Below are 14,307 nucleotides of genomic sequence, written 5' to 3'. Positions count from 1 at the left end.
GTACTTCGTCTTCGACGAAGCTTCGCTCTTCAGTTTGATTTAGGCTTCCTCCATCTTCTCAAAGTTACGTGCCATAATATCTATGTCGTCGGCGAAACCAAATAGCTGGTCGGACTTATTGAAAATTGTACCACTCGTGTTAATCCCTGCTCTTCGTATTACCCCTTCCAAAGCGATGTTGAATAGCAAACACGAAAGACCATCACCTTGCCGTAACCCTCTGCGGGTTTCGAAGGGACTCGAGAATGCCCCTGAAACTCGAACTACGCACATCACCCGATCCATCGTCGCTTTGATCAACCGTGTCAGTTTATCCGGAAAACCGTGTTCGTGCATTAGCTGCCATAGCTGGTCCCGATCGATTGTATCATATGCGGCTTTGAAGTCGATGAATAGATGATGTGTGGGCACGTTGTATTCGCGGAATTTCTGCAGTACTTGGCGTTTTGGAGCGTTTGCCCATAAATCCCGCCTGCTACTGCCCCACGAACTCTCTTGCAATTGGTGTTAGTCGGTGGCATAAAATTTGGGAGAGTACCTTGTAGGCGGCGTTCAGCAATGTGATTGCGCGGTAGTTGCTACAATCCAGCTTATCGCCCTTTTGTAGATGGGACACGACACCTTCCATCCACTCCTGCGGCAAAACTTCCTCCTCCCAAATCTTGGTAATGACCCAGTGCAGCGCTCTAGCCAGTGCCTCACCACCGTGTTTAAATAGCTCTCCTGGTAGTTGGTTAACCCCAAGGGCTTTGTTGTTCTTCAGCCGGCCAATCTCCTCCTGGATTTCCTGGAGATCCGGAGCCGGTAAAATTATGTCCTGCGCGCGTTCTCCCAGGTCCATCACCATACCGCCATCTTCGTCTGCCACATCGCCATTCAGGTGTTCTTCGTAGTGCTGCCGCCACCTTTGGATCACCTTACGCTCGTTCGTAAGAAGGTTCCCGTTTATGTCCTTGCACATATCAGGCTGTGGCACGTGGCCCTTACGTGAACGGTTTAACTTCTCATAGAACTTTCGTGTGTTATTAGCGCGGTACAGTTGCTCCGTTTCTTCACGGTCTCGATCTTCCTGCTGGCGCTTTTTCCTCCGGAAAATCGAGTTTTGTCTGTTCCGCGCCTGTTTATATCGTGCCTCGTTCGCCCTCGTGCGTTGTTGCAGCAATCTCGCCCATGCTGCATTCTTCTCTTCCACTAACTGCTCACATTCGCCGTCATACCAGTCGTTTCCTCTGATCCGGGGCACCGTGCCAAGTGCAGCGGTTGCGGTGCTACCAATGGCGGATCGAATATCTCTCCAGCCATCTTCAAGAGACGCTGCGCCTAGCTACTATTCCGTTGGAAGTGCCACTTCCAGCTGCTGCGCGTATTCTTGGTCTAGTCTACCATCTTGTAGCCGCCCAATGTTAAGCCGCGGCGTCCGACTTCGACGTGTGTTATACACCGTCGAGAGTTTTGAGCGCAGGCAAAATGCAACGATGTAGTGGTCGGATTCAATATTCGCACTGCGGTAAGTGCGGACGTTCGTGATGTCGGAGAAGAATTTACCGTCGATTAGAACGTGGTCGATTTGGTTTTCCGTTTCTTGGTTAGGTGATCTCCATGTGGCCTTGTGGATATTTTTGCGGGGAAAGAAGGTGCTTCGGACTACCATTCCGCGGGAGGCTGCGAAGTTTATGCATCGTTGGCCGTTGTCATTCGATACGGTGTGCAGACTATCCGGTCCGATGACCGGTCTATACATTTCCTCCCTTCCTACCTGTGCGTTCATGTCACCGATGACGATTTTAACGTCCCGCAGTGGGCATCCATCGTATGTCTGCTCCAGCTGTGCGTAGAACGCTTCTTTCTCGTCGTCGGGTTTCCCTTCGTGTGGGCAGTGCACGTTGATGATGCTATAGTTGAAGAAACGGCCTTTAATCCTCAGCTTGCACATCCTTGCGTTGATTGGCTGCCACCCAATCACGCGTTGGCGCATCTTACCCAGCACTATGAAGCCGGTTCCCAGCTCGTTGGTGGTGCCACAGCTTTGGTAGAAGGTAGCCGCTCGATGCCCGCTTTTCCACACTTTCTGTCCCGTCCAGCAAATCTCCTGCAGCGCCACGACGTCGAAGTTGCGGGGATGTAATTCATCGTAGATCATCCTGTCGCAACCTGCGAAACCTAGCGACTTGCAATTCCATGTTCCAAGCTTCCAATCGTGATCCTGTATTCGTCGCCTAGGTCTTTGCCGATTATATCGAGTCGCATTATCTCTTATATTGTTCGTAATGATTGGTTTTCTAGGCGGCTTATTGGGCCAGCGCAAACCTCCTGTCTCGTCGGAGGGCCGTCGTGTCAGGGCTGTTTAGCGTCCCACCTAACACCAGGACTTGGGCTTGTGCGCTTTGAGCGGCACACGGTCGCTTTGGCGGAGCCTACTTGCGGATACATGCAGCTTTTTATAGAGGTTTAACAGGGCCCACTGTCAAACCCCACCACATCCTAGGCAAGCCCCACAACTCGCAGATGGCCTGGGGAGGGATCGTCAAGCCCTTGGACATAGTCCCTGCTGCCCGACAGACGTAAAGAAGTTAACTATCATTGATAATCAGACGTAAAAAATGGACACGTTTGGTCGGTATAAAAAAAGAAAGGATTTAGTCTCTTCTATGAATTATTTAACATAGCTGCCCGGTATAAAGCTAAGGGGGAAGATAATGCCTTCTTTAAAAGAACGCGTCTGCCTGGTATAAGGCGAAAGGAGTTGATAATGCCTTTTTTTAAAGAACGCATATTTCCGATATAAGGCGAAAAATGTTGATAATGCCTTCTTTAAAGAACGCGTATGTCCGGTATTAGGCGAAAGGAGTTGATAATGCCTTCTTTAAAAGAACGCGTCTGCCCGGCATAAGGCGAAGGAAAGAGTGATGCCTTCTTTGAATGGATGCGTCTGTCTGGTATAAGGCGAGGGAGGAGTAATGCTTTCTATAAATGGATGCGTCCGCCCGGTATAAGGCGAAGGAGGGGGTAGTGCCTTCTTAATAGATCAAATACAGGAGTTAGACAAAAGGTTAAGATAGGTAACATTTTGTCGAAATTCAAATCAGCATAACTTTGCGTAGAATCATCCGATTTTGATAAAACCAGGACAATTAGAAATCTGGTATACTATCCCCCTGCAAATCCTGAAATTGGTCCTTGGTCATCGGAGATGTTCCTGATTTTCCGAGAGTATGTTCAAGTTGTTTTTTTTTCAACTGCTTGTCATTTCATATGTGTCGTTTACTTTTATCATGTTTTTTTCAAGACAATGAATATAGGATTTTTATCAAAGATGTATTTTAAGGACTGTAAGACTCTGGTCAACTTGTAACAGGTTACAGGTATTCTGCTAAAGCGACATTTGTTCAGGGTGTACGGCCATTTCCGTACCGTTTTCACGAAAATGTCCATATCTCTGCGTATACCTAACGGATTTTTGATCTGCAGCCAGCATTAGTAACCATCAGGGTTTGCAGAAATCGCTCTCAATAGATAACGAACAACGATAAAAAGAGGCAAAAACCTCTTCAAATCATAACAAGCCATGAAAACAAAACTATCGCACTTGTATACAGGCTTGCAAATATTCGGCAGCACTCGATGATGGTGATGTTTTTTTATTTCATTTTTTTTATTTTCTTCCTTCTATGAAATCGATCTCACATTCCTGAAGAGGGAGAGAGGTAAACAACAGAACTCACATCACCTAGTGCGCCACGAATATGAAATTCACCACAGTCAAATGTACACATTCACCCAGCAAATGACAAAAAAAATCACCACGCTTTTATATGGGCAACTCACATTCATACACGGACAGATAAATCAACCCAAACTTTGAGTTCAATATACGCACTATTGAGAATATCGCAGAAAAAAATTACCCAAATTTGGGTAGTTTTCCCTTTCTTTCCCATGATTGCTATCAAAACTAGAGCAAGATGCAAACACCTCACCGAGGTTGTTTCAGCCCAATAACCCAAATTTGAGTAAATTCAATATTCTCTATTTTGGGTTGATCAAGGTCCGCTTTGGATAAATTAAACTCAGCTTTGGGTAAATTGTTTACATGGGATTAAAGGCAAACTACCTAGTGCCAGAAAAGTCATTTTACTCAAATTTGGGTTATTGGCCCAAACCACGGTTTTGAGTGCAAACAACCCACTTTTGGGTAGTTTTGGTTTTCAGTGTACAGTAACGCACGAACTGAGCAGCCTGTCAGAGCGACTTCTGTTGGGTTGAATGGTAAATTTAATGGTTGGTGCTGGAATGGTTTTTTGACTGCCCCACAGTCGCACTCACGACGGCAGCGATGAGATTGACCGTAGAATATGCTGAGATCCATGTATTTCACTGCATTGAATTTGACATATTTCAACCCTGCTTGTATACAAGTTGAAAAAAAAAACTGATTCGGATAGGCGGCGCCCACCGAGGGGGTTTGATAAAACACTTTTTTCTCGCTCATTCCATGTTGGGGACCATATTGTGCTCGCACAGCTGTGTAGAACAAGTGTAAATACTTTATTAGAACCGGTACCCTCCGCAATTGGAGCTTATTCAGAGAAATTTATCATGGGTTGTAGCCCCCCGAATTCGTGCAATATCGTAACAACTACCGAAAAACGTTTCTCACGGTATGCTACCTATCGAGAGTGTATACAGACCTGATAAGTGAGAGATTTTTTCATTTTTCTTTGGATTCAAACCCTGGTAAGCATATAAGTTCTAGTTTCAAGGGAAAATATAAAACATGATGGCAGTAAACGCCTAGTAAAATGACAAGCAGAAGAAAAATATGCATGTTTAACATACCCTCGGAACACCCGGAACATCTCCGGTGGCCAATGGCCAATCTGAGGTTTGAAGACAGTATACTAGAAGAATGTCCGCGTCTGATGGTCCAGGTTTCATCAAAATCGGATCATTCTACGCAAAGTTATGCTTATTTGAATTTCGACAAAATTTTACCTATCTCAACCTTTTTGTCGCAGTGGATATTATACCCGACAGAAAAAAAATGCCTTCTTTAAGTAATAGCGTCTGCCCGACAAATAATTGTGGGAGTGCTGAATGAACACTTATCTATTATTATTATTATTAATGTTCCGCGAAATGGTATATTCCGACAAAAGTCATTCGGTGAAAAGGTATAATCCACCAAATAAGTTACAAACCACAAATGTTATTTCGCGGAATGGTAAAATGAATTTCGCGAAATGGTTTGATGTGCCGGATGATGGGTTCCGGCGTAACGTCCGGAATCCGAAATACAGGCCATATTTTGGGCCGATCCAAAATCCTGACCAAATTTGGCATAGTTTATGCGTCTTTTTTAATCAAAATATCTTAAATAATCATTTCCGAAGTATGCGTTCTGGGAAATGGCCAAAAACTAACACCCATTTTAAATCCGGAATAACTCCGGGATCAAGTGAGCAATCCTGGAAATCTATAAAATCCTTGAAATTTGAATAAATTCCGTTTCTTTGTGAATGTTGCGAAAAAAAATGTTAAAAGACAAAAAAGTTACAGCCAAAAAGGTTTTTGTTTTTATAAGGGGGTGGTAACGGAAGGGTTAATTAGATTTGGTGACCCGACATGGCCGAGGGCACAATAGGCCGATTGCAACGTCAAGAAATTAAACGCGGTTCATCGGCTCATGTGTAAGGGACCCCATACACGCTACGACATGTTGTACAACTTTGACTCAGCCCCCAAGTAAGTCCAACTAATTCAGTCTCTACAGCCGTGTGAAGCACAGCTGTTCCAACCAAAACAACAACGAACAATAATATCAGCAAACGTCATTTCCCTAGTAACATCAACGCGGAACATCTATAAAACTGGTCAATTCATAAATTCCATCGTAGAGCGCCGCGATTTTTTATAACCCATTAATGTCGAAACCTGAATATGGAATTGATGTTGTGACTCCCAACACGGGCCGTTTTGACCACCCGGTGGTCCCATGGAAAATCCGGAACATCCGCAAAAATGGTTAATTCGAAAATTTCATCGTAGAGCGCAGGGATTTTTAAGAATCATTGCTTGTCGAACCCTAAGTGTGGAATTGTTGTGAGCCATACACCGACCATTGTGACCACCGGGTGGCTCCCTGGAAGAACATCCGTGAAAAAGACAATAGGTAAATTTTAACGTAGTACGCCGGGATCTTTAAGAACCAATGATGTTGTTGGAATTGACGTTGTGAACCAGATATGAACCATTGTGACCACCGGGTGTTCCGTTGAATGATCCGAGACATCCGTAAAAATGTTCAATGTGGATTTACGCATTATTATGAGTATAAAATTGTTATTGTAATAAACAAATGTTTTTTAGTGCTGATGATTCCTGGAAAGATTCGGAACTTTCGTAACAACTATCCTTTCGTTAAATTCGTCACATAGCGCCGGCATTCTTTCATAATAATTTGTTGTCGTTTCAAAAATTTGGAGTTTTTGTTGTGGACCACAAAAGGTCTATTTTTGCCAACAGACAGTTTTGTGGAAGATATTGAACGTATATTTTCCATTCACATTATTTCCGATCATTCTTCAAAACCACACGGTGGTTACAATTGCCCATGTGTTGGTGAAATGTAATGGAGTTGCAACGCAGCCTTACTAAATTACTTCTTATCAAACCACAGCTGAAGACAGACGTGTTTTCATTATACCGGCACGATCAACTTCTCTTAGGGGTACCAATAGGTTATGGGCTCAGCATTTGAATCAAGATCGGTGAAGTTTGATGATATTTTTTTACTGAAGAATCGAACAAGCTGCTGAAAAATGAAGAAGTCGTCTGCGAAGCTCAACGGTACCAATATTGACCTTTTTACGGATGATAAGAAAATTATTTTGAGCTTTTTAGTGGAATGTCTTCACTTGTCATAAGACGAGTTTATACCATCCCATTGAATTCCACCACTTAATTGTATCTTGACAGATACGTATTTCGACCTCAACAGTAAGGTTGTCTTCAGTGTCTCGTACTTGACTCGACTTTCATGACTCGGGCTTTTTACGGATGTTCCAGATCTTCCAGGGGCCAGTGTGTGGTCAAAACATCAATTCCATACTCAGGGTTCGGTAACAATAGGATTTATAAAAAAAAAATCCCGGCGCTCCTGGATATTGGAAGTGGAACGCAGAAGAGTTAAAAGCAACAGTGTTGTACTATACACACAATGCAACTTGATTGTACAACATTTGACTCTACCCACCAGAAGTCTGAGCAAAATGAAACGATTTTGATTTCATGGCTAATACCTCCCAATGATACACTTATGGTATTCGTACCATGGTACAAGTTGTACCACTAGTGTATCATCTTGTACCATGCTGGTACAACGTGGAAAGCCATGGTGCAATATGTACTAGGGCATATAACCATGGTACTTGTGCCACAAGTGTGTCTTTAGTATGAGGAAAGCCACTGTTTTAGAATATTATGCGATGAAATGTATACAGTCGCGATTCGCTGGTTGGGCCACGACCTCGGCCCAACTAACGAATTCGGTTTTTTAGTTGGGCCAACTGACAGCCATTTGAACACGTGTATTTCGACTTGAACATCACAAATGATGTCCAGTGACGCCCAATCCCGTTTTCCGTGTTTACATTGAATTTTGACGTACGGTTGCTTTTTAGTTGGGCCATGGCCCAACCAGCGGAGGCCCAACTAAAAATTGACCCAAGTATTAAGATCCCAACCAGCGAATCCCGTCTGCACCTACAGGACAGAAATACACCACCTTAGCCTACTTTGTTCATGAGTATTATGTGACGACAGGAAACACGATTCTTTTGTTCACAAGATTATCATCATGGTTGGCACGTAACGGTAAGGAATTGCATATAATTCAATGCGATGACGCATGTTATGTTTTTTCTCCTTATACGAATGACGAGAATGGCATGCGGCAAGCAACGCAACACCGTTATTGGCCGATTTCGGGAAAGTAACGACATAAAAAATGAGATACTCGTAGAACAAGGTCATGTAAAACCCATGTCAAACTAGGCAGACATATAAAATTCCTTCAAGTGTCTTCTCTGTGTACGATATAACATGTTACATTACATTACAGTTCTTTCCCCCTATTTCCAACTGTACAAAATTATATTCAATCAAATAAAATCATAGCGTGTGAATTATTGAAGGTTTCTAAAGTGCTACACGGTTACAAAGCAATAGCAGCATTCGTTAAATGTTTTGTAAAAAGCTACTAAGTACAACAGAAAAAAAATCAGCGATCATAATTAATATTATTTAAGCTAATGGGATATATAAATTATTTTAAACTACTGGGCCTGTTGGAAATGTTTACATCGTTGAATGTATGATTGTTAGGTATTAGCTACGTGAGTTGAACTGTGCTGAATTATACATGATATAAGCTTTTTTTTTCATTTCTACGTATACCGGTATAGCAACCGGCTCACATGAGAGTATTAACATTTGTACAGTTATTGTAAAAATTGTGTAATAACTAGCTTCTTGTATTCCTAATACTAGCTCGTTCCGAATCTTCCAAATCTGACAAATCTGGTACAGTACGAACACGGAGTTACAAGGACAGTTTGTGCGACGGACGGACCTGGCAACGTGTGAACATGTGAGTGTGCGTTTTCTATTGGCTGTGAGTGTGAAGTGTTTGAGGTAGGTAGTAGCTGAACTTACACAGGCTTCAATGTCTTCGTCGTGATCCTTCGAGCATCTGCTTTGACCTGCGCAGGCATGCTGAGACCCGCTACCGCTGCAGACCGATTTGTAGCCTCGGCTGCGCGAGAACAGCGTCTGACGGTTCTTTTGGCTGAGACGGGGATGCGAGTGATGATGATGGTAATGCGGTAGATGATGATGATGCCCTAGGCTGGCTGAGTTAGACAACAGTGGTCGCTGCTGTTGACATGATAGTTGGCGCTTGATGGTGGACACTTTAGCCAGCAACGGACGGTGATTCGATTGTGGAATTTCTGGCTCCGTGGAGCGCTGGCGCTGCAGCAGCAGCTGTGTTTGGTTGTGATTGCTATGGTTTGGTTGTTGCTGTTCTTGTTCTTGCGATAGCGTTGTCATGGTCGTTGGCTGCGAGTTCAGGTGAAATTCGCGCGGAGGATCATTCCCCAAATGCTAGCTGTCGACCTCGGCTCGATGCAGCAGTGCAAACTGACAACCGCAGTCTCGAGGATGCGGCCGGGACAGGATCGGACATTGAAAACATCGGTCCAGCAGGCTGCAGCTGTCGCACCGTGGAATACACTGTATGGAACGGGGTAAGCATCGTTGTTGAATTTATTTTTTTTCTAGGTAATACGGTCTGGGGAATGAGTGGGGCCTCTCAGTTGGATGCGATTCCGGACTATGTACAACAAGGTTCGAAGACAGTGTTGGTGTTGACTGTGTATGTGTTTGTGTATTTATGGTTCCAGTTCAATGTAATTGCAATCATCATAAAGTGCTCAGCTTGGAAAATTTTCTTTTCTCATTTTTGAAATACCATTTGGAAAAGTTTTGAGACCATGATAGGTAAAAATCAGTTAATGCAATAGCCTCCTCTAAAAGTATTGTTTCATAGGAATGGTTTTAAATTGTGAGATCCATGTGCTTTAAATTTAGTTATGTACATAATATTTGCAACAAAAGCACAGCATAGCATAGTTATGGTGTATTTCGTAGATTGGACACTAGTGATACTCATGTTTTTCTTTTGAAATCTCCATTCAGATTACTATCAGAAATCAAGGTGGGTGTGGCCCTTGTTTTTATTCTAGGACAAAAATCACAAAAGCATAAGAATTACTACTCCTGGCCACACCCATCTCCACTGTAACTTGGAGGAGAAGGAAGTGTTGTAGGATGGTAGGATTGTAAGGATGTAGTACTCATTTAATGAGAGGCCTCCGACTCAGCGACACACTCATGAGTACCACACGCAGAAAAAAGTATGGTACAAACAAACATATTTGAGGTAAATTCTAACAAAAGTTCAGTTTGTTCTAGCACCAAACATAAATACGTTTGAAACAAACATAATGTTACATTTGAAGCAAACGAAAACTATTTTTAAATCAAATATGCATTGATTTAATCACCGAAATTATTGAATCAAACATGGATATTATTGTTTTGGTTCGACCGCAAAAATATTTTCCAATATATTATTGCAATATTTATATTCTGGTAGCATTTGACTACCAGATTCCACAATTGCTAACGTTCATATTTCATTTACTTACCTTAGTGAACCTGAAAAACATCCTCATCAGCAATTTGGAAGCAAGAAAAAAACTCGCTTCCCTTTCTTTGCTGGAATCCAATCGGACCTGACCCGAACTGAAGTTTTTGTTTACTTTTGCAAGAGCGAGCGAGGGGCTACCCACTAGTGCACGCATAAAACAAACAGGCATTAAATTCAATTTTCAAAATAAATATGTTTGATTCAAACATATTATCAGTTTGTGAACAAACATGAATATTTTTGAATCAAATGGATGAAATTTGTATCCGTGCACGGAGTTGGATATTGGGGAAGGTATTCGTTGGGTCAGGATTTGCCTGTAGCTGACAATGTGACCGTAGTAGATCTTACACCGTAACACACCATGCAAAGGTGTCTACCCAGCGTTACGGCAAAAAGTTACGGGGTAATATTTGTATATTTGTAACAAAAACACGAAAAGTATACCGAAATAATTTGTGCACTTAGTATATGGTAGACATTTTGAGCTTTAACTAGATAGTTTGTTATTATCATTAGTATGAGGGAAATGCGGCCAGCAAAGGTGGGACTGATATGCGGTTACAGGCAATGTTGTTGCCTATTCTCTTATGTAACCAAATTGACCAAAGCTTAGTTTTCTTAATAATGTCTAATAAATTTCATGATTTTTTCAACAAACAAATAACGTATGATTGATCAGAACGACATATTTCCAAAATGTACCGCCTTTTTGCATTTATCTAAAGCATTAAGCTTTTTCGAAACAGCATTTTCGTCATATTTTTTTAGTACAATGGTCGATGGTGATCAACTTCCAAAAATATATTCCCAACGAACAAAACTTGTTGCACAAGAATCGGTTGTAAATTGCTGTGTAAAGAGTTGGCTAAAGATGTTTCTAATATTTGCACACATACACAGTTCGTCGAGCCGTGCCGATTTGTCAATTATGGGTTCTCGAGTCTCCTATAAAAAGTTCGCTTTTATAATGAAGTGACTTCGGTGCGGCTTCGTTGTCGTACAACGAAGGCAAACATTATTTAAAAAAAAAACAACGTCAAACGATTTCTTGAGGCGAAACACATTCATGATAACCTACTATGTACCATGCTCCTCCATATGTCTTCACGCGCCGTCCATACCAAAAAGAGAAAAGCGAACTGCCACCTAGCAGCCGTCTTGTCTTATAAAAAGTTATCCGGCTACAGTGCATCACCACTTCGTTCTTAACAGATTAGAATCAAATTGATTCTTTTCCTCACTTTAAATGGTCGGGTTGGTACGGCATGACCATCATAAGGGGCCGTATACATAAGCATTTTTTATGGGTTTTTCAACCCCTCCTCCCCCCATGTAAGATTTTCCCATACAAATCATTTTTTATTATGGAACGTAAGAAACTGGCAGAGCTCCCCTCACCCCCAAAAGGCCATACGTAATTAGTGTACGATCCCGTAATTAATGATGATAGAAATCGATCGCCTATAATCCTATAAATATCTTCATCAATGATCAAACGACCGGTTTCATAGACATTAATTAAAATGATAATTCCACAAACGCATTGCCAAAGATAGTAGCTCAATATCGTTCGATTTGATGAACAAAATCATCAGTTGATTTTTAACAGTAGATGCAACCGTTGCCTTTGGAAATAAATTCACAACTCACTTTAAAATCCTCATCATTTACTAATCTACAACCGAAAAAAAAGAAACGCTGATCCTTTGATTCGATTTTCAATTAATTCTGGCTGATGTCATAAATATATGCTCTTGTACGTTTAGCTCAACAAAAGGATAAAAGGAAGAAAAATGGTTTTGTCGTGATTTCGTTTTTCCGCAACGGGTTATCCTTGATGGTTCGCTTCAACGCTCACACGCGCACCACCGTCCATGGGGTTTTCCCAACAAGCTAGGAATTTGCATTTTTTTGCGCCTTTGTAGTTTTTTACGAACTTTTTCCCGTGCCATTCATCGTGGGCCGGCGTAGATACCACCGGGGCGAGCAAACAATGTCGCGCGTTTCCATGGTTAGGGCGAGTGCACCTGTCTTTGACATTTCGTATTGTGTAGAATTACGATTCTGCCACAGAAACCGGTCAATGAAGGAGCCAATACTGTTGCAGTCTTTCGAAAACGTAAACGGTTGATGTAGATTTGTAGAAGGAGGACATTGTAAATATTATTCAATATTTTATCCGTTCTTTTCACAGTCCACAACAATGGACTGACATAAAATGAACATTTGACATTATTTTAATTTTCAGAATTATAGTGTACCGCTTAAAACTGACAAATTTCGATTACGTAGCTATAGACTTTTCGCAGTTATCTTTGGCTCGGCGGAAGCCGGTAACTGGAACAACAAGTACCCTGTCAGATCACAATGATATTTCCTTCCGGCCTTTCCGGTTGCTTCATCGTCATTTATTTAAAATATTCAGTTCCATACAACCGAAGAGATATAGTAGGTGGCGGGAAGTTCCTCCCCCAACAAGGGATAAAGCAAAATGAACTGAAATGTACACAGATCAGTGAATGTGATTATTATGGTCGAGTGAGCGTGAGCTGTTTACTGAATTTGTAATAATCGGAAGGATGAAAAGGGAAGGATATTCGCTGGTCAGATGTCCGGAAAAATGCTGATTGGCTGCTGGTTGTTGTAAAGATAAATGAGCACTTTTAAGATTCATCGGATGCACGAAAGAATAATGGAAACAAGTTGATTCAAATGCAAATCCAAAATCCGTTGCTTCCACGCCAAGGCAATGTTGGCAGAAATCGTTCTCAAGAGACAACGAAAAACGATAAAAGAGCGACAAAAAATGTTTGGAGCCATTACAAGCCATGAAAACTTGTATATAAGCATAGCATTAGCATTAGCATTGTTACGGTGTAATTTGTAGATTGGACACTAGTGATACTCATGTTTTACTTTTGAGATCCTTATCTAGAATGCTATCAGAAATCAAGAAGGGAAAGGTCCTTGATTCCAGTCTTTAACAAAAATAACAAAAACATGAGGATTACTACTCCTGGCCACGCCCATCTTCACCGTAACTAGGGAGAGGAAGGAAGTGTTGATGTAGTACTTACTTAACGAGAGGCCACCGACTTAGCGACACCCTCATAAGTACCACGGAGTTGGATAATGAGGAAGGTATTCGTTGGGTCAGGATTTGCCTGTAGCTGGCAATGTAACCGTGGTAGATCTTACCCCTTAACACACCACGTAAAGGTGTCTACCCAGGATTACGGGTAATAAGCCATGAAAACTTGTATATAAGTGCGAAAAAACAAAACCGGATAAGAAAATTATTTTGAGCTTTTTAGTGGAATGTTTTCACCTGTCATAAGACGAGTTTATACAATCCCATTGAATTCCACCACTTAATTGTATCTTGACAGATACGTATTTCGACCTCAAAAGTAAGGCCGCCTTCAGTGTCTCGTACTTGACTCGACTACCGACTACCGGATAGGCAGCCCCCACCGAGAAGTGATGATAAAACGCATTGTTCTCGCTCATTTTGTATTGGGGACCATATTTTTTTTCACACAGCTGTGTAAAACCAGCTGGGTGGCACGACGCCATATTTTTGTTGTCAACATCTCAGTGTAAAATTCATGATAGTTTGTGTGTTGTTTACAAACATTACATTTGATACAGAACTGTCAGTGGGATACAGAGTGAAGTAGTGTGAAGAAGAGAGAGATTTTTTCATTTTCTTTTGGATTCAAACCCTGCTCCACGCGTAGGAATCTTAAAAATGGCTGGCCTATCCCTTACCCTGCGTTTTTGATGGGAGACAGGATTCAAAAATTGAATGACTGTTTATTCTACTGTGTCTAGAAATTTAAGTAATAGAATCGAGAAGAAGCCTTGAAAAGTGACCAGTTTCCACGCTAATGCTCTTCCCTTCCATTTCAATTGGAAGCATGATATGGAAATATGTAACAAACGCTGGAAAAATCGTACTAACTCTTCATGAACTGATGAACAATGGTTGTGAGAGGAACACACGGAAATACTTGTTATTGAAAAAATTCTTT

The 14,307-nt window shown here is 41.8% G+C and overlaps 1 protein-coding gene across 1 annotated transcript in view; it reads right to left on the bottom strand.

Annotated features, from left to right (window-relative positions):
- Nucleotides 1-14,307, bottom strand: part of LOC134211226 (uncharacterized) — a 419,224-nt gene that overhangs the window by 86,631 nt on the left and 318,286 nt on the right. Inside the window, 1 exon segment of the mRNA XM_062687921.1 lies at nt 8,713-9,291. Within this exon segment, the coding sequence (XP_062543905.1) occupies nt 8,713-9,291 (579 nt within the window).

The sequence above is a fragment of the Armigeres subalbatus genome, chromosome 2 (genome assembly GCF_024139115.2).
Source record: "Armigeres subalbatus isolate Guangzhou_Male chromosome 2, GZ_Asu_2, whole genome shotgun sequence".
Lineage (NCBI taxonomy): Eukaryota > Metazoa > Arthropoda > Insecta > Diptera > Culicidae > Armigeres > Armigeres subalbatus.
This window is presented reverse-complemented; position numbering and strand designations above follow the sequence as displayed.